The sequence below is a fragment of the Pseudophryne corroboree genome, unplaced genomic scaffold (genome assembly GCF_028390025.1).
Source record: "Pseudophryne corroboree isolate aPseCor3 unplaced genomic scaffold, aPseCor3.hap2 scaffold_302, whole genome shotgun sequence".
Taxonomy (NCBI): domain Eukaryota; kingdom Metazoa; phylum Chordata; class Amphibia; order Anura; family Myobatrachidae; genus Pseudophryne; species Pseudophryne corroboree.
This window is the reverse complement of record NW_026969693.1, coordinates 543,741-563,467: the sequence shown is the minus strand read 5'-3', so window position 1 is coordinate 563,467 and position 19,727 is coordinate 543,741. Positions and strand designations below refer to the sequence as shown.

At 45.0% G+C, this 19,727-nt stretch overlaps 1 protein-coding gene and 1 pseudogene across 1 annotated transcript; both read left to right on the top strand.

The window, feature by feature from the left end:
* Positions 1-8,778: 8,778 nt before the first annotated feature.
* Positions 8,779-8,957, top strand: LOC135016744 (U1 spliceosomal RNA; annotated as a pseudogene).
* Positions 8,958-15,350: 6,393 nt separating this feature from the next.
* On the top strand, positions 15,351-16,871 carry LOC135016625 (uncharacterized). Its single transcript, XM_063952877.1, has 3 exons — positions 15,351-15,462; positions 15,551-15,676; positions 15,752-16,871. Exon 3 carries the CDS (start codon positions 15,760-15,762, stop codon positions 16,435-16,437), a length of 678 nt encoding a protein of 225 aa, XP_063808947.1. The 5' UTR covers positions 15,351-15,462; positions 15,551-15,676; positions 15,752-15,759; the 3' UTR covers positions 16,438-16,871.
* The last annotated feature ends 2,856 nt before the right edge of the window (positions 16,872-19,727 follow it).

Genomic DNA, 19,727 nt, shown 5'->3' with positions numbered 1-19,727 from the left:
GTATCCTCATCAGTGCTCAGTATCACTGCTCATTGTCTTGTGCTGCATTGTGGTGCTCAGCATACTACAGTACATTACTAATAGTCCAGTGCTGCATCTTGCTGCTCAGTGTCAGTTCTAGTATCCTCATCAGTGCTCACTATCACTGCTCATTGCATTGTGGTGTTCTATATACTACAGTAATATAGTAACATATAGTAACATAGTTTTTGAGGTTGAATAGAGGCAAATTGCCCATCGTGTTCAACCTGTTTTAAGTTGTGATGATTCTACATACTTGCTGAATAATGTTTTATGACTAGTTAGCTACTAAAACTCATGTTACCCCCGGATTAACCATGTTGATATTTTAAGTATTATAACCTTGGATAGCTTTTTCATTCAGAAATGTATCCATTCCTTTTTTAAATCCAATTACAGAGTCCGCCATTACCACCTTCCCTGGCAGGGAATTCCACATCCTGATTGCCCTAACAGTGAAGAACCCTTTCCTCCATTGCGTTCTGAACTTTCCTCCAGTCGCAGCGAGTGACCACGTGTTCTTTTAATAAATAATTCCTCTGATAACTCTTTGTTATGTATCTTTACATATTTGAAGATATTAATAATATCTCCTCTTAGGCACCTCTTTTCTAGTGTATACATATTCAGCCTAGTAAGTCTTTCCTTATAGTCCAGTACTTTTAGGCCTTTAATCAATTTAGTCTTCAGGATCTCTCAGACTTCCATGAGCAGCAGAGTAGTGCAATGGAAGGATGCTGGGCCCATAACCCAGTGGTCGATTGATCGAAACTATCCTCTGCTATGTGCATTTTTTTTTTATAATTAAAGTAATCAAAAACTGGGATTGATATTTTGGCTCTTTTATTTTTACTTAAAGTACAATAACTTTTATCATTTTAATTTGTTTTAATAGTATATTGACAGCATTGTTTTCTTTAAAAAATCCACTTAATTTTCTTTACCCTATTACTGAAATGGTAATTGACAAAAACAAACTACATTGTCATCAGAAGAGCAATGCAAAATGTACAAGTGATATATTAAAATCATCTTCCATCTTGAATTTCAATGATGCATTCGGACAACAATTTTGTGAGAAACATCTTCACCCATAAAGAAAGATTTTCTTAATTCCTTACCTGTGTGCTGATTAGATATTACCTTGTTTTCACATTAAACAGACTTCCACATGAGAAAGCAGCAAGGATGCAGTAACGTTTATGTTTCCTGGTTTCCTGTATTATTTCAGTAGACATTGAAATGAGGATGCATCTTGCTGCCTTTCCAATGAAGCAAGTTTAATTCAGTAATAGGTGAAAAAACATTCCTACAAAGGTGTTAATCAGAGACTTGGCTTTGTGGACACTTTTCAGAGAGCAAATTTGTTAGCATAAAAATAAAGTCAGAAAATGAAGAGCTGTTTAATCACTCAATTGGACTTTTCTGCCAGCATAATTTTTTTTTCTCTGCAATCCACTGCTAAATTGTGCTTCCTAGCTGTTTTTTATAAAATCACTTAATTAAATCTAACTCTGATTACATCAGAGAAGGCCAGGTACCCTACACCATAAGAGGGGGTTTGAAATTTTGACTTGTCTACTTAAAGATCACCAAAATCTGATTACAAGGTCAATTACATCCCTGGGTGGGATTGAACCACCAACCTTTTGGTTAATAGCCAAACATGCTAACCGATTGCGCCACATAGACACCTTGCAAAAGTAAATACTGACAAAGGCTAATAAGCATTCATCTAGAACGTTTCCTAGAAAAACTTTAAAAAGTCAATAATCTGGAGAATTTTTGTAAGAAACACATTGGTACTTTCCCATGATGAGTGAGTGCTTCAGGATCTCTTTCACTTACATGGGCTATTAATCAAAAGGTTGGTGGTTCAATCCCACCCAGGGATGTAATTGACCTTGTGATCAGATTTTGGTGATCTTTAAGTAGACAAGTCAAAATTTCAAACCCCCTTTTATGGTGTAGGGTACCTGGCCTTCTCTGACGTAATCAGAGTTAGATTTAATTAAGTGATTTTATAAAAAACAGCTAGGAAGCACAATTTAGCAGTGGGTTGCAGAGAAAAAAATAACATTTTAAACCTACCGGTAAATTTTTTTCTCTCGTAGTCCGTAGAGGATGATGGGGACTCCGTAAGGACCATGGGGGATAGACGGGCTCCGCAGCAGACATGGGCACTTTAAGAAAGACTTTAGATCTGGGTGTGCACTGGCTCCTCCCTCTATGCCCCTCCTCCATACCTCAGTTAGAGAAACTGTGCCCAGAGGAGACGGACAGTACGAGGAAAGGATTTTTGTTAATCCAAGGTCAAGATTCATACCAGCCACACCAATCACACCGTATAACTTGTGATATACTACCCAGTTAACAGTATGAAAACAACATAGCATCAGTCCAAGACCGATGAAAACTAACATATAACCCTTATGTAAGCAATAACTATATACAAGTCTTGCAGAAGTAGTCCGCACTTGGGACGGGCACCCAGCATCCTCTACGGACTACGAGAAAAAGATTTACCGGTAGGTTTAAAATCTTATTTTCTCTTACGTCCTAGAGGATGCTGGGGATTCCGTAAGGACCATGGGGATTATACCAAAGCTCCCAAACGGGCTCCTGCGGATGACTCTGCAGCACCGATTGAGCAAACAGGAGGTCCTCCTCAGCCAGGGTATCAAACTTATAGAACTTTGCAAAGGTGTTTGAACCCGACCAAGTAGCAGCTCGGCACAGCTGTAGTGCCGAGACCCCTCGGGCAGCTGCCCAAGAAGAGCCCACCTTCCTAGTGGAATGGGCCTTGACTGAATTAAGCAACGGCAATCCCGCCATAGAATGCGCCTGCTGAATCGTGTTACAGATCCAGAGAGCAATAGTCTGCTTTGAAGCAGGGGTGCCAATCTTGTTGGCTGCATACAGGACAAACAGTGCTTCTGTTTTTCTGACTCTAGCCGTTCTGGCCACGTAAATTTTCAAAGCCCTGACCACATCAAGGGACTCGGAATCCTCCAAGTCACGCGTAGCCACAGGCACCACAATAGGTTGGTTCATATGAAAGGATGAGTCCACTTTTAGCAGGAATTGAGGACGGGTCTGCAATTCCGCTCTATCCATATGGAAAACCAGATAGGGGATTTTATGTGATAAAGCTGCTAATTCCGACACTCGCCTAGCGGAAGCCAAGGCTAATAACATGACCACCTTCCAAGTGAGATATTTAAACTCCACCATTTTAAGTGGTTCAAACCATAACCTTAACACCACGTTAAGGTCCCAAGGGACCACCGGAGGTACAAAAGGAGGCTGAATATGCAGTACTCCCTTCACAAAAGTTTGTACTTACTTCAGGAAGAGAGGCCAATTCCTTTTGAAAGAAAATGGATAAGGCCAAAATCTGAACCTTAATAGAGCCTAATTTTAGGCCCAAATTCACTCCAGTTTGTAGGAAGTGAAGGAAGTGGCCCAGGTGGAATTCTTCCGTATGAGCATTCCTGGCCTCACACCAAGAAACATATTTTCGCCATATACAGTGATAATGTTTAGATGTCACGTCCTTCCTAGCCTTTATTAGCGTAGGAATGACCTCATCTGGAATACCCATTTCCGCTAGGATCCGGCGTTCAACCGCCATGCCGTCAAACGCAGCTGCGGTAAGTCTTGGAACAGACAGGGCCCCTGTTGCAACAGGTCCTGTCTTAGAGGAAGTGGCCACGGATCTTCTGTGAGCATTTCCTGCAGATCTGGATACCAGGTCCTTCGCGGCCAATCTGGAACAATGAGAATTGTTCTTACTCCTCTTTTTCTTACTATTATCAACACCTTGGGTATGAGAGGTAGAGGAGGAAATACATAGACCGACCGGAACACCCACGGTGTCACTAGGGCGTCTACAGCTACTGCCTGAGGGTCTCTTGACCTGGTGCAATACCTCTGTAGCTTTTTGTTGAGGCGGGACGCCATCATGTCTATCTGGAACAGTCCCCACCGACTTGCAATCTGTGCGAAGACTTCCTGATGGAGTCCCCACTCTCCTGGATGTAGGTCGTGTCTGCTGAGGAAGTCTGCTTCCCAGTTGTCCACTCCCGGAATGAACACTGCTGACAGTGCGCTTACATGATTCTCCGCCCAGCGAAGAATTCTGGTTGCTTCCGCCATCGCCACTCTGCTCCTTGTGCCGCCTTGGCGGTTTACATGAACTACTGCGGTGACGTTGTCTGACTGGATCAGAACTGGTTGGTCGCGAAGTAAGGTCTCCGCTTGACATAGGGCGTTGTATATGGCCCTTAGCTCCAGGATGTTGATGTGAAGACAAGTCTCCTGACTTGACCAAAGACCTTGGAAATTTCTTCCCTGTGTGGCTGCTCCCCAACCTCGGAGGCTCGCGTTCGTGGTCACCAGGATCCAGTCCTGAATGCCGAACCTGCGGCCCTCTAGAAGGTGAGCACTCTGCAGCCACCACAGGAGAGATACCCTGGCCCTGGGGGACAGGGTGATCAACTGATGAATCTGTAGATGTGACCCAGACCATTTGTCCAGTAGGTCCCATTGCAAGATCCTCGCATGGAACCTGCCGAAGGGAATGGCCTCGTATGATGCCACCATCATTCCCAGGACTCGAGTGCAGTGATGCACTGACACCTGTTTTGGTTTCAATAGGTTCCTGACCAGAGTCATGAGTTCCTGGGCCTTTTCTATCGGAAGATAAACCCTTTTCTGGTCCGTATCCAGAATAATGCCCAAGCAAAGTCAGACGAGTCGTAGGAACCAACTGCGACTTTGGGATATTGAGAATCCAGCCGTGTTGCTGTAACACCTTCAGTGAAAGTTATACGCTGTTCAGCAACTGCTCTCTTGATCTCGCTTTTATGAGGAGATCGTTCAAGTACGGGATAATTGTGACACCTTGCTTTCGCAGGAGCACCATAATTTCCGTCATTACCTTGGTGAAAATTCTCGGAGAAAATTCTGGAGAGACCAAACGGCAACGTCTGAAATTGGTAATGACAATACTGTACCGCAAATCTTAGGTACGCCTGATGAGGTGGATAAATGAGTACATGAAGGTATGCATCCTTTATGTCCAGAGATATCATAAAATCCCCCCCTTCTAGGCTGGCGATGACCGCTCTTAGCGATTCCATCTTGAACTTGAACCTTTTCAAGTATAGGTTCAGGGATTTTAAATTTAATATGGGTCTGACCAAACCGTCCGGTTTTGGGACTACAAACAGGGTCGAATAATTTCCCTTTCCTTGTTGAAGCAGGGGAACCTTGACCACCACCTGTTGAAGATACAATTTGTGAATTGCATTTAACACTATCTCCCTTTCCTGGGGAGAAGATGGTAGGGCCGATTTGAAAAACCGGCGAGGAGGCACTTCTTCGAATTTCAGCTTGTAACCCTGAGAAACAATTTCTATTGCCTAGGTATCCACCTGCGAATGAACCCAGATGTGGCTGAAAACTCGAAGACGTGCCCCCAACTGGGCGGACTCCTTTAGCGGAGCCCCAGCGTCATGCGGTGGATTTTGTAGAGGCCAGGGAGGACTTCTGTTCCTGGGAACTAGCTGTGTTGTGCAGCTTCTTCCCTCTGCCCTTACCTCTGGCAAGAAAGGACGCACCTCGTACTTTCTTGTTTCTCTGTGATCGAAAGGACTGCATTTGATAATGTGGTGCTTTCTTAGGCTGTGAGGGAATATAAGGCAAAAAATTTGATTTACCAGCTGTAGCTGTGGAGACTAGGTCCGAGAGACCTTCCCCAAACAATTCCTCACCCCTGTAAGGTAAAACCTCCATATGCCTTTTTGAGTCGGCATCACCTGTCCATTGCCGGGTCCATAGGACTCGTCTAGCAGAAATCGACATAGCGTTTATTCTAGAACCCAGTAGACTAATGTCACTTTGAGCATCTCTCATATATAGGACAGCATCTTTTATATGCCCTATGGTCAATAACATAGCATCCTTATCTAGGGTCTCAATCTCTGCTGATAAGGTATCTGTCCATGCTGCCACCGCGCTACAACCCCGGCCGACGCAATCGCCGGTCTGAGTAAGGTACCAGAATGTGTGTAAATGGACTTTAGGGTAACCTCCTGCTTGCGGTCAGCAGGGTCCCTGATGGTAGCCGTATCCTGGGATGGCAGCGCTACCTTTTTGGATAAGCGTGTCAATGCTTTATCCACCCTAGGGGAGGATTCCCACCGTATCCTGTCCATTGGCGGGAAAGGATACGCCATAAGAATCCTTTTGGGAATCTGCAGCTTTTTGTCTGGAGATTCCCAAGCTTTTTCACATAATTCGTTCAACTCATGTGAGGGGGGAAAGGTTATCTCAGGTTTCTTTCCCTTATACATGTGTACCCTCGTGTCAGGGACAGGGGACTCTGTGATGTGCAAAACATCTTTTATTGCAATAATCATATATCGAATACATTTAGCCAATTTTGGCTGTAACTTTGCATCATCGTAGTCGACACTGGAGTCAGAATCCGTGTCGGTATCTGTGTCAACTATTTGGGATAGTGGGCGCTTTTGAGACCCCGAAGGTCCCTGCGACATAGGGACAGGCATGGGTTGACTCCCTGACTGTTCCCTAGCTTCAGCTTTGTCTAATCTCTTGTGTAATAAGTTTACATTAGCACTTAAAACATTCCACATATCCATCCAGTCAGGTGTCGGCGTTGTCGATGGAGACACCACATTAATTTGCTCCTGCTCCTCTCTAGGAGAGCCTTCTACCTCAGACATGTCGACACACGTGTACCGACACACCATACACTCAGGGAATCCTCTTATCTGAGGACAGTTCCCCAACAAGGCCCTTTGGAGAGACAGAGAGAGAGAGTATGCCAGCACACACCCCAGCGCTATATGACCCAGGAAAAAAACACAATAATTTTATGTTTACCCAGTAGCGCTGTATTTCCATATATATATGCGCCTAATTATGTGCCCCCCTCTTCTTTAAGACCCTCTTTCTACCGTGGTATAAGCAGGGGAGAGTCCGTGGAGCTTCCCCTCAGCGGTGCTGTGGAGAAAATGGCGCTGGTGAGTGCTGAGGGAGAAGCCCCACCCCCTCAGCGACGGGCTTCTGTCCCGCTCAAATATAGTAAAAAAATGGCGGGGGCTCTTATATATATATACAGTGCCTAGCTGCATATATATTTATTTTGCCAAAGAGAGGTCTATATTGCTGCCCAGGGCGTCCCCCCTGCGCCCTTCACCCTTACACTGACTGCCGTGTGTGAGGTGTATGGGAGCAATGGAGCACAGCTTTACTGCTGTGCGTTACCTCAGTGAAGATCATGAAGTCTTCCGCCGCCTCTGAAGTCTTCTTTTCTTCTCATACTCACCCGGCTTCTATCTTCCGGCTCTGCGAGGGGGACGGCGGCGCGGCTCTGGGACGGACGGCGAGGGTGAGACCTGCGTACCGATCCCTCTGGAGCTAATGCTGTACAGTAGCCTAAGAAGCAGAGCCTATCAACTCACAGAAGTATGTGTGCATCTCTCCCCTCCGCCCCTCGATGCAGGGAGTCTGTTGCCAGCAGGCTCCCTGAAAATAAAAAAATCTAACAAATATACTTTCTGTCAGGAAACTCAGGAGAGCTCCCTGAAAAGCACCCAGTCTCCTCTGGGCACAGTAGTAAACTGAGGTCTGGAGGAGGGGCATAGAGGGAGGAGCCAGTGCACACCCAGATCTAAAGTCTTTCTTAAAGTGCCCATGTCTCCTGCGGAGCCCGTCTATCCCCCATGGTCCTTACGGAGTCCCCAGCATCCTCTAGGACGTAAGAGAAAAATTATGCTGGCAGAAAAATCCAATTGAGTGATTAAACAGCTCCAGAGCTGCTCTGTAAGGCAAGTAAAAGGGTGTGGGCCCTGCAGCACTACCTGTAGTTTGCATTGTGCATTGGAAGCCTAGTTTGCTGTCTGTTTCCACTTCTTTTTTCTTGAGCCCCTCCCGTCTATACCCTTGTGCACTATCCTGACTTCTCCTCCCGTCTGCTTACTTTGTGCCTTCCAATGCACAATGCAAACTACAAGTAGTGCTGCAGGGCCCACACCCTTTTACTTGCCTTACAGAGCAGCTCTTGAGCTGTTACAGTGCCCAGCTGCTGCAAGAAATCAGCGTGAATGCTTCAGGGGCTGGGGCATGGCCAACATGAGCCCCACACTGAAGGAGGGTGGGGGTGTTTAATGCGAACTAGGGGTCTCGCACAATGCGAACTACAGGTAGTGCTGCAGGGCCCACACCCTTTTACTTGCCTTACAGAGCAGCTCTGGAGCTGTTACAGTGCCCAGCTGCTGCAAGAAATCAGCTTGAATGCTTCAGGGGCTGGGGCATAGCCAACATGAGCCCCACACCGACGGAGGGTGGAGGTGTTTAATGCGAACTAGGGGTCATCCAAGTGCCGCAAAAGGCCGCCATGCCCTGCACGCATCTTTTCTCTTTTCATATGCAGACGAGGGTTGAAGCCAACTTTGACCCTCTGCTTGGATGACATCGCCATATGCAAATCCATCTGCTGCAGGCCTTCCCCCAGGAATGCTTGCACTAGTTGTTGCATTTGGTTTGTTGTTTGGGGGTGCTTCAGTATTAGGCAGCCTTCTGCCCTCCCATGTTCATCTGAAAATATGTGTTCTCCCTGCAGTTGTTGTCCCCAGATAAGAGTTCCCTTGTGCTGCCTCAGTTGAATCTCCTTTACTTGACAGAGATGTGCCTGAGCAGCGGCCCTCCCCAGCCCTATCCCAAATCATACTTATTTTGCATAGGAGATACCATGGTCATGAAGACTGTTCTCCCAGGGTGCGGTTCATTCATTGCATTCTGGGTATGCTGACCCCTGTGATTTCCCCAAATGTGGGAAACTCGACTGCATTATTTAATGCGAACTAGGGGTCATCCAAGCACCGCAAAAGGCCGCCATGCCCTGCATACCCCTTTTCTCTTTTCATAAGCAGACGAGGTTTGAAGCCAACTTTGACCCACTGCTTGGATGACATCACTTGCTGCCTTTCCAATGAAGCAAGTTTAATTTAATAATAGGTGAAAAACCATCCCTACAAAGGTGTTAATCAGATACTTGGCTTTGTGGACACTTTTCAGAGCACAAATTTGTTAGCATAAAAATAAAGCCAGAAAATGAAGAGCTGTTTAATCACTCAATTGGATTTTTCTGCCAGCATATTTCTTTTTCTCTGCAACCCACTGCTAAATTGTGCTTCGTGGCAGTTTTTTTTATAAAATCACTTAATCAAATCTAACTCTGATTACATCAGAGAAGGCCAGGTACCCTACACCATAAGATGTGGTTTGAAATTTTTACTTGTCTACTTAAAGATCACCAAAATCTGATAACAAGGTCAATTACGTCCCTAGGTGGGATTGAACCACCAACCTTTTGGTTAACAACTGAACACGCTAACTATTTGCGCCTCAGAGACACTTTGCGAAAGTACATACTGACAAAGGCTAATAAGCATTCATCTAGAACGTTTCCTAGAAAAACTTTAAAAAGTCAATAATCTGGAGAGTTTTTGTAAGATGTTCCTTCCATCAACCAATGAAGAAACACATTGGTACTTTCCCATGATGAGTGAGTACTTCAGGATCTCTTGCACTTACATGTGCAGCAGAGGACTACAATGGAAGCATGCTGGGCCTATAACCCAGAGGTAGGCAGATTGCAACTGTCCTCTGCTATATGCATTTTTTTTGTTAATTAAAGTAATCCAAAACTGGGATTGATATTTTGGCTCTTTTATTTTTACTTAAAGTACAATAACTTTTACCGTTTTAATTTGTTTTAATAGTATATTGACAGTATTGTTTTCTTTCAAAAATCCACTTAATTTTCTTTACCCTATTATTAAAATGGTAAGTGACAAAAACAAACTACATTGTCACCAGAAGAGCAATACAAAATGTACAAGTGATATATTAAAATCATCTTTTCAGCTTGAATTTCAATGATGCATTGAGGTAACGATTTTGTGAGAAACATCTTCACCCTTAAATAAAGATTTTCTTAATTCCCTACCTGTGTGCTAATTAGATATCACCTTGTTTTCACATTTAACAGACTTCCACATGAGAAAGCAGCAAAGATGCAGTGGCGTTAATGTTTCCTGGTGTCAACCTGTATTATTTCAGTAGACATTGAAATGAGGATGCATCTTGCTGCCTTTCCAATGAAGCAAGTTTAATTTAGTAATAGGTTAAAAACCATCCCTACAAAGGTGTTAATCAGAGACTTGGCTTCGTGGACACTTTTCAGAGAACAAATTTGTTAGCATAAAAATAAAGCCAGAAAATGAAGAGCTGTTTAATCACTCAATTGGATTTTTCTGCCAGCATTTTTCTTTTTCTCTGCAACCCACTGCTAAATTGTGCTTCCTAGCTGTTTTTTTTATAAAATCACTTAATCAAATCTAACTCTGATTACATCAGAGAAGGCCATGTATCCTACACCATAAGATGGGGTTTGAAATTTTGACTTGTCTACTTAAAGATCACCAAAATCTGATAACAAGGTCAATTACGTCCCTGGGTGGGATTGAACCACCAACCTTTTGGTTAATAGCCTTATACACTAACTGATTGCGCCACAGCGACACTTTTCAAAAGTACATACTGACAAAGGCTAATAAGCATTCATCTAGAATGTTTCCTAGTAACATTTTAAAAAGTCAATAATGTGGAGAGTTTTTGTAAGATGTTTCTTCCATCAACCAATGAAGAAACACATTGGTACTTTCCCATGATGAGTGAGTGCTTCAGGATCTCTTGCACTTACATGTGCAGCAGAGTACTGTAATGGAAGCATGCTGGGTCCATAACCCAGAGGTAGGCAGATTGAAACTATCCTCTGCTATATGCATTGTTTTTTGTTAATTAAAGTAATCCAAAACTGGGATTGATATTTTTGCTCTTTTATTTTTACTTAAAGTACAATAACTTTTACCATTTTAATTTGTTTTAATAGTATATTGACAGTATTGTTTTCTTTCAAAAATCCACTTAATTTTCTTTACCCTATTATTAAAATGGTAATTGACAAAAACAAACTACATTGTCACCAGAAGAGCAGTACAAAATGTACAAGTGATATATTAAAATCATCTTTCCAGCTTGAATTTCAATGATGCCTTGGTGCAACAATTTTGTGAGAAACATCTTCACCCATAAAGAAAGATTTTCTTAATTCCTTACCTGTGTGATCATTAGATATCACCTTGTTTTCACATTAAACAGACTTCCCCATGAGGAAGCAGCAAGGATGCAGTGACGTTTATGTTTCCTGGTGTCAACCTGTATTATTTCAGTAGACATTGAAATGAGGATGCATCTTGCTGCCTTTCCAATGAAGCAAGTTTAATTTAATAATAGGTGAAAAACCATCCCTACAAAGCTGTTAATCAGATACTTGGCTTTGTGGACACTTTTCAGAGCACAAATTTGTTAGCATAAAAATAAAGCCAGAAAATGAAGAGCTGTTTAATCACTCAATTGGATTTTTCTGCCAGCATATTTCTTTTTCTCTGCAACCCACTGCTAAATTGTGCTTCGTGGCTGTTTTTTTTATAAAATCACTTAATCAAATCTAACTCTGATTACATCAGAGAAGGCCAGGTACCCTACACCATAAGATGTGGTTTGAAATCTTTACTTGTCTACTTAAAGATCACCAAAATCTGATAACAAGGTCAATTACGTCCCTAGGTGGGATTGAACCACCAACCTTTTGGTTAACAACTGAACACGCTAACTATTTGCGCCTCAGAGACACTTTGCGAAAGTACATACTGACAAAGGCTAATAAGCATTCATCTAGAACGTTTCCTAGAAAAACTTTAAAAAGTCAATAATCTGGAGAGTTTTTGTAAGATGTTCCTTCCATCAACCAATGAAGAAACACATTGGTACTTTCCCATGATGAGTGAGTGCTTCAGGATCTCTTGCACTTACATGTGCAGCAGAGGACTACAATGGAAGCATGCTGGGCCTATAACCCAGAGGTAGGCAGATTGCAACTGTCCTCTGCTATATGCATTTTTTTTGTTAATTAAAGTAATCCAAAACTGGGATTGATATTTTGGCTCTTTTATTTTTACTTAAAGTACAATAACTTTTACTGTTTTAATTTGTTTTAATAGTATATTGACAGTATTGTTTTCTTTCAAAAATCCACTTAATTTTCTTTACCCTATTATTAAAATGGTAATTGACAAAAACAAACTACATTGTCACCAGAAGAGCAATACAAAGGGGTATATGCAATAGCGGGCGAATCGCGTCATTAGATCCGCCTCTGTATGATTCGCCCGCTATCGCCAGCCGCAGCCCTGTCGCCGGGACCCTGGATTCGCAATATGCAATGAAAAAATGATTCGCCCCTCCTGCAGGCGGATTCCGGCCAATCGGCGATCAGTGGGCGTACTGAATTCGCCTTCCCGCCCAAAGCAGCACTATATTAGGGCTTGTTTGTTGCATGTGCTCTGCAGCCATTTTGTGAACCTGCAGAGAGGTGTGAGGAGGTGCAGAGCTAGCAATTTGGTTGTTTGCTGTGGATATCTTTGGACACCCCAGCAGGCTTTATTCCAGGACAGTCAGGAGGATTCCTGTTACCCCGGAGCAGAGCCATTTTAGGAGCTTTTACTACAGTTGTAGGTAAGTACCACATGTGTGTCTGGTGTTGCATGTATGTGTTTGTGTAGTGGGGGTTGCCATGAGGTGTACATGGGGTGTTTGTGCATGTGTGCATGTGTGCAGGTATGTGTATAGCCCCTTGCTTGTGTTGCTGCATTTTTGGGGGGAGACTTGTGTTTTGGGGTAGTTTTTCACGGTTTTTTTTTTCTTTAATTGACTTTTTTGGGTCTTCTATTAGCATTGGTGTACCCCCTGAGTGTGTTGGGATGCTTTCTGGCCATTTTGGGGTGATTTGGAGCAAGTTTAGTCGACAGCCAGGTTGACATGTGCTGCTGATTGTTTTTCAAACATGTGTTTTCCTGCCTAATTTTGATGTGGGGTGCCTCCTGAGTGTGCAGGGATGCTTTCTGGTCATTTTGGGGTGATTTGGAGCAAGTTGAGTCGACAGCCAGGTTGACATGTGATGCTGATTGTTTTTCAAACATGTGTTTTCCCGCCTAATTTTGCTGTGGGGTGCCTCCTGAGTGTGCAGGGATGCTTTCTGGCCATTTTGGGGTGATTTGGAGCAAGTTGAGTCGACAGCCAGGTTGACATGTGCTGCTGATTGTTTTTCAAACATGTGTTTTCCCGCCTAATTTTGCTGTGGGGTGCCTCCTGAGTGTGCAGGGATGCTTTCTGGCCATTTTGGGGTGATTTGGAGCAAGTTGAGTCGACAGCCAGGTTGACATGTGCTGCTGATTGTTTTTCAAACATGTGTTTTCCCGCCTAATTTTGCTGTGGGGTGCCTCCTGAGTGTGCAGGGATGCTTTCTGGCCATTTTGGGGTGATTTGGAGCAAGTTGAGTCGACAGCCAGGTTGACATGTGCTGCTGATTGTTTTTCAAACATGTGTTTTCCCGCCTAATTTTGCTGTGGGGTGCCTCCTGAGTGTGCAGGGATGCTTTCTGGCCATTTTGGGGTGATTTGGAGCAAGTTTAGTCGACAGCCAGGTTGACATGTGCTGCTGATTGTTTTTCAAACATGTGTTTTCCCACCTAATTTTGCTGTGGGGTGCCTCCTGAGTGTGCAGGGATGCTTTCTGGCCATTTTGGGGTGATTTGGAGCAAGTTGAGTCGACAGCCAGGTTGACATGTGCTGCTGATTGTTTTTCAAACATGTGTTTTCCCGCCTAATTTTGCTGTGGGGTGCCTCCTGAGTGTGCAGGGATGCTTTCTGGCCATTTTGGGGTGATTTGGAGCAAGTTTAGTCGACAGCCTGGTCGACATTTTGTAAGGGGCAGCCATTTTGTAAGGGGCAGCCATTTTGTGAGGGTCAGCCATTTATACATGTATGTTTTTTTTTTTTATAACAGAGATGTCAAGGGACAAACCAACCCGATCCGCCCCTTCCCCCACCCCCTCGGATCTATCCCTGCAAAGCAATGAGGAGTGGGAGCCAACCCAGGAGGCGGATGCGACCGACCAGGCATCTAGTGACCAGCCGCGGTCGTCAAGGGCCCATGAGAAGTCCAAGAAAAAGCCTAGTAAAAAGGTACTTAACCACACATGCAGACACAAATAGCATCAAACTTTACCCACTGTAGTTTGTGCAATGCCATGCACACCTACTGTAATAGGTGCGCAATGCCAGGGATACTGACACTCACAGGTACATACCGATCTTAATAAAAAATTTTTTTTTTTTTTTAATCCCTAAAGGCAAGAAGCCAGCCAGAGGAGCAGTCGGAGGAGGAAGCCTCTGGTGAAGAAGCAGGACAGAAAAAGCCGCGTGGACCCAGATACACTGAGGCGGAAAACTGTGTCCTAGTGGATTGCGTCGACAGGTCCTACGACGTTTTGTATGGATCAAGGGCACAGAAAACAGCATTTAAGGTAAAGCGGAACATCTGGGAATCCATCGCCAGTCAAGTAACTGCAATTTCTGGAAACCGTCGGAGCACCCGAAATTGCTTGAAGCGGTACAGTGATTGCCGCAGACAGACCAAGAAGAAGATGGGGATTCAGCGCCGACATGAGACAGCTACGGGAGGTGGCCCGGCTCTCAATTTGAAGTGGCTATCCTGGGAGAACGTTATTAGAAGGCGCTTGAACCCTGTCATGGTCGAAGGAGTTCGCGGAGGTGTGGACTCCAGCCGTCCTGCTGGCTTTCTCGAGGAGGAAGAACCGCCCAGAAGACGGAGGAAGGCGGGAGACCAGCCGTCCAAAAGGAGGTCTGATGGTAAGAATACATTCACATGAGCTGTATTTCCTTTTAAATTTTTTGTATGTGCTAATGTTTTTTTTTTTTTTTCAGACAGACCTGCCCAGAGGACATCACCTGCGCACAGGACATCGCCAGCGCACGGACCGTTACCTGTGCAGCAGGCATCGGCAGCAGCGCGCGGACCATCAACTGCGCCGCAAGCATCGCGAGCACACAGATCGTCACCTGTGCGCCACAGTTCGTCATCGCGCAGTTGGTCACCTGTGCACCAGACGACATCAGTGCACAGACTATCACCTGTGCACCAGACACCGTCGGCGACCACACCACAAGATGGGCGCCAAACTACAGCTCCTGCGCGCAGGCCATCACCAGATCGTCGTCTCTCCAGGAGCTCTGGGACTGTGACTGAAGAGCCTCAAGACACAACCCTTGTGGACCCATCACTCGATCTGTTTGAGTCTACAGGGTTAAACTTTTCTTGGGTTTGAGGACAGCCGTGCAGATGTATCCAGCCAGACCCTTGAAAAGTCTTCCGAAACGAGGACAAGTGGAGCTCCTGGAGCAGCGGCATCACAGGATGGAGAAGGTTTGTTTGTTTTTTTTGTGGGGGGGGGGGGGGGGGGCAGTAGTTGTGTAAAGTTTATCAACTTTTCCAAAATTTATTTTGCAAACAGTGGTGCCACGAACCAGCAGCGGACTAGCTTCGGGGATTGGTTCGTACTTCAGGCCGGATCTCCTACAGGGGTCGTCAGAGGATGACGAGGTGGAAGTGCAGGATGATCCAGTTGCTACATCCCTGCGTGAGTAAATTGAATTGTGAACCTTCCAAAAAATGTATGATGAATGTGGATAATATTGTCTAATTTTCTTTTCAGCTGCCCAAATGAATGTGGTGGCAGACATCCAGGAAGGGCAGAATCCCTCAACTGTTCAGAGGGTTCACACCCTGGCATCAGAGATTGGGACACGCCAGGATACATACACAAATGTTGTGGGAAGCAGACTGGACAACATTGAGAGGACAATGGAGAAAATGTCCAACAATCTGCATGAACTGCAGAAGACTATTTCCGACAGCACGGCCACAATACTACAGATCATAATTGAAGATCGTAGGGAGAATAGGAACATACTTAACATCATGTCCGATTCCTTGGTCAAGCTTGTGGAAAAAAACACATGTTTGGCAGAAAGCAATAAGAACATGTCGGATAGTCATCGACACTCCGCTTCCAGCCAACAGGTCATGGCAACCACACTGCAGATGATCTATGATAAGCTCCCAGTACCAGCTCATCAACACGCTGGTGATCCACCATATCCGCCGTCTCAAGCCACAAGGACGCATCGTACCCTTCCTCAAGTCCCATCCCAGTACAGTCAGTCACAGATGTACCAGGGATATACAGGGATGTACCCCACCCCCCAGATGCCTCCACCACCAGCCGCACATTCTTCAACAGCATGGGCACCGAGGGCCAGTCGACATACTCCCCAGCCTCCCAGGACATCCACGCCCTATCAGGGGGAAGAAGAGGATCCGGACAGACTTCCACCATAAACCCGGTCGTATTATTTTATTTTATTTTAAATGTTTTTCATGTATCCCTGTCTTCCCCTCCCATTAGTTTGTTGTTTTTCTTACTATTGTTTATTATTTGTTGGGCTTCCCCACCCGTGACCGGGTACTACCAAGGAGCTTTGTGTAGGCATACATGCGCGGGCATGTATGCGGGCGCGTGTGGTAACGGATGAAAGCTCCTTGCGGCTACATGTATGATGGGCCAAAGAGCTATTCTGATACCCCCTTTTTCTTCAAAAAATCCTTTTTGTAATGATGTACAGTAGACTTTCATTGTGTGAATTTACTATTCACTAGTCTGTGTTTTTGACTTATTCATAGGATTGTTGAGGAAAAATGAAGTGGACGGCATAAGATTGTGTTGAGCGTACCAAGGTGAGTAGAACCATGTTTAATTCAAGAAACTTTGAACCGCATGCCTTTGTAGAACAACACCGCCCAGCAATGGCTCATGCTGGGCTGTGTTGTTCCACAAATGTTAGCATGTCAAAGTACTGACCACTGACGACACTCTTTCACTTTGAACCGCATGCCTTTGTAGAACAACACCGCCCAGCAATGGCTCATGCTGGGCTGTGTTGTTCCACAAATGTTAGCATGTCAAAGTACTGACCACTGACGACACTCTTTCACTTTGAACCGCATGCCTTTGTAGAACAACACCGCCCAGCAATGGCTCATGCTGGCCTGTGTTGTTCCACAAATGTTAGCATGTCAAAGTACTGACCACTGACGACACTCTTTCACTTTGAACCGCATGCCTTTGTAGAACAACACCGCCCAGCAATGGCTCATGCTGGGCTGTGTTGTTCCACAAATGTTAGCATGTCAAAGTACTGACCACTGACGACACTCTTTCACTTTGAACCGCATGCCTTTGTAGAACAACACCGCCCAGCAATGGCTCATGCTGGGCTGTGTTGTTCCACAAATGTTAGCATGTCAAAGTACTGACCACTGACGACACTCTTTCACTTTGAACCGCATGCCTTTGTAGAACAACACCGCCCAGCAATGGCTCATGCTGGGCTGTGTTGTTCCACAAATGTTAGCATGTCAAAGTACTGACCACTGACGACACTCTTTCACTTTGAACCGCATGCCTTTGTAGAACAACACCGCCCAGCAATGGCTCATGCTGGGCTGTGTTGTTCCACAAATGTTAGCATGTCAAAGTACTGACCACTGACGACACTCTTTCACTTTGAACCGCATGCCTTTGTAGAACAACACCGCCCATCAATGGCTCATGCTGGGCTGTGTTGTTCCACAAATTTTCATTGGAAAAAATGAACATGAATTTAGTGTGTTTTTACTTTAATATACTTTTTTTTTCTTTTCCCCACAGATATCTATATACACAAGAAAAGAATGTAAAGAAGAACAAACTACTTTTTTGTTTTAATTAACTTTCAAACTTTATTTAAAAAAAATTTTCTTCAATAAACTTTTAAAAATAGAAGTTTCCTGTGGTTTTTATTAAAATTTGTAATGCAGTTGAATTGTATGTAAGTAGATTTCCCAGGGAACATCAGGGGATCTGTCTCCTCACATCCACGCCACTTGGGAAGATACAACGCAGGACCTGTGGAAGAGAACAGTATGAGCTACCAGATGTGGGTAATAGTGTCACCCTGGGACTGGAAGGAAGAGGTACATACAGTCCACACAACACAAGCGGGGAACAATGGGTCCAAATGCAAACCTCCAGCACTTGTGTCACTACACATCCAAACATTCCCTGACCAGCATTGCTGTTTCATGGAATGTTTGGATGTGTAGTGACGCAAGTGCCGGAGGGCTGCACTTTGGGCATGCCAGGGTGATTTTGGATAAGGGAGTTTTGGGCAATACATCTCACCTGAGGGGGTTGTCTGCTACATGGCGGAGGGTCAGGTCCACATCACCAGTAGGGTCTCCCATGGAACATCAGGTGAAATGCCGTGTCTCCTCACATCCACGCCACTTGGGAAGATACAACGCAGGACCTGTGGAAGAGAACAGTATGAGCTACCAGATGTGGGTAATAGTGTCACCCTGGGACTGGAAGGAAGAGGTACATACAGTCCACACAACACAAGCGGGGAACAATGGGTCCAAATGCAAACCTCCAGCACTTGCGTCACTACACATCCAAACATTCCCTGACCAGCATTGCTGTTTCATGGAATGTTTGGATGTGTAGTGACGCAAGTGCCGGAGGGCTGCACTTTGGACATGCCAGGGTGATTTTGGTCAAAGGGAGTTCTGGGCAATCCATCTCACCTATGTTGACACGCCGACTGCAACGATCTCCGACGAACCGAGGGTACCTGTCAAAAAATCATACTCACCTTCCAGCGTCCAGAGGTACATCCACGTCCAGAGAGATAATCCACGTACTTGGCAAAACAAAAAAACGCACACCGATCCAGCGGACTAATGAAAGGGGTCCAATGTTTTCACATCAAACCCCTTTGTCCCAAATGCCGGGACAAATTTTAAAAATGTTTTTATTGGTGTTTTTTTTTTTTGGGAATAGCAGATCTATTTATATTAGAAGGGATTAGGTACTTTTTTTTTGGGGGGGGGAGGCACAAATATTATTTATATATTTTTTAAAATAATTTTTTTTTTTTTATTGCTGGAACGGTAAAATCAGAAAAAAAAATGGCGTGGGGTCCCCCCTCCAAAGCATAACCAGCCTCGGGCTCATTGAGCTGGTCCTGGTTCTAAAAATGCGGGGAAAAAATTGACAGGGGATCCCCCGTATTTTTAAAACCAGCACCGGGCTCTGCGCCTGATGCTGGTGCCAAAAATACGGGGGACAAAACGAGTAGGGGTCCCCCGTATTTTTAACACCAGCATCGGGCTCCACTAGCTGGACAGATAATGCCACAGCCGGGGGTCACTTTTATGCCGTGCCCTGCGGCCGTGGCATCAAATATCCAACTAGTCACCCCTGGCCGGGGTACCCTGGGGGAGTGGGGACCCCTTCAATCAAGGGGTCCCCCCCCCAGCCACCCAAGGGCCAGGGGTGAAGCCCGAGGCTGTCCCCCCCCATCCAATGGGCTGCGGATGGGGGGGCTGATAGCCTTTGTTGTAAAAGAAAGATATTGTTTTTTCCAGTAGTACTACAAGTCCCAGCAAGCCTCCCCCGCAAGCTGGTACTTGGAGAACCACAAGTACCAGCATGCGGGAGAAAAACGGGCCCGCTGGTACCTGTAGTTCTAATGGAAAAAAAATACCCAAATAAAAACAGGACACAGACACCGTCGACAGTAAAACTT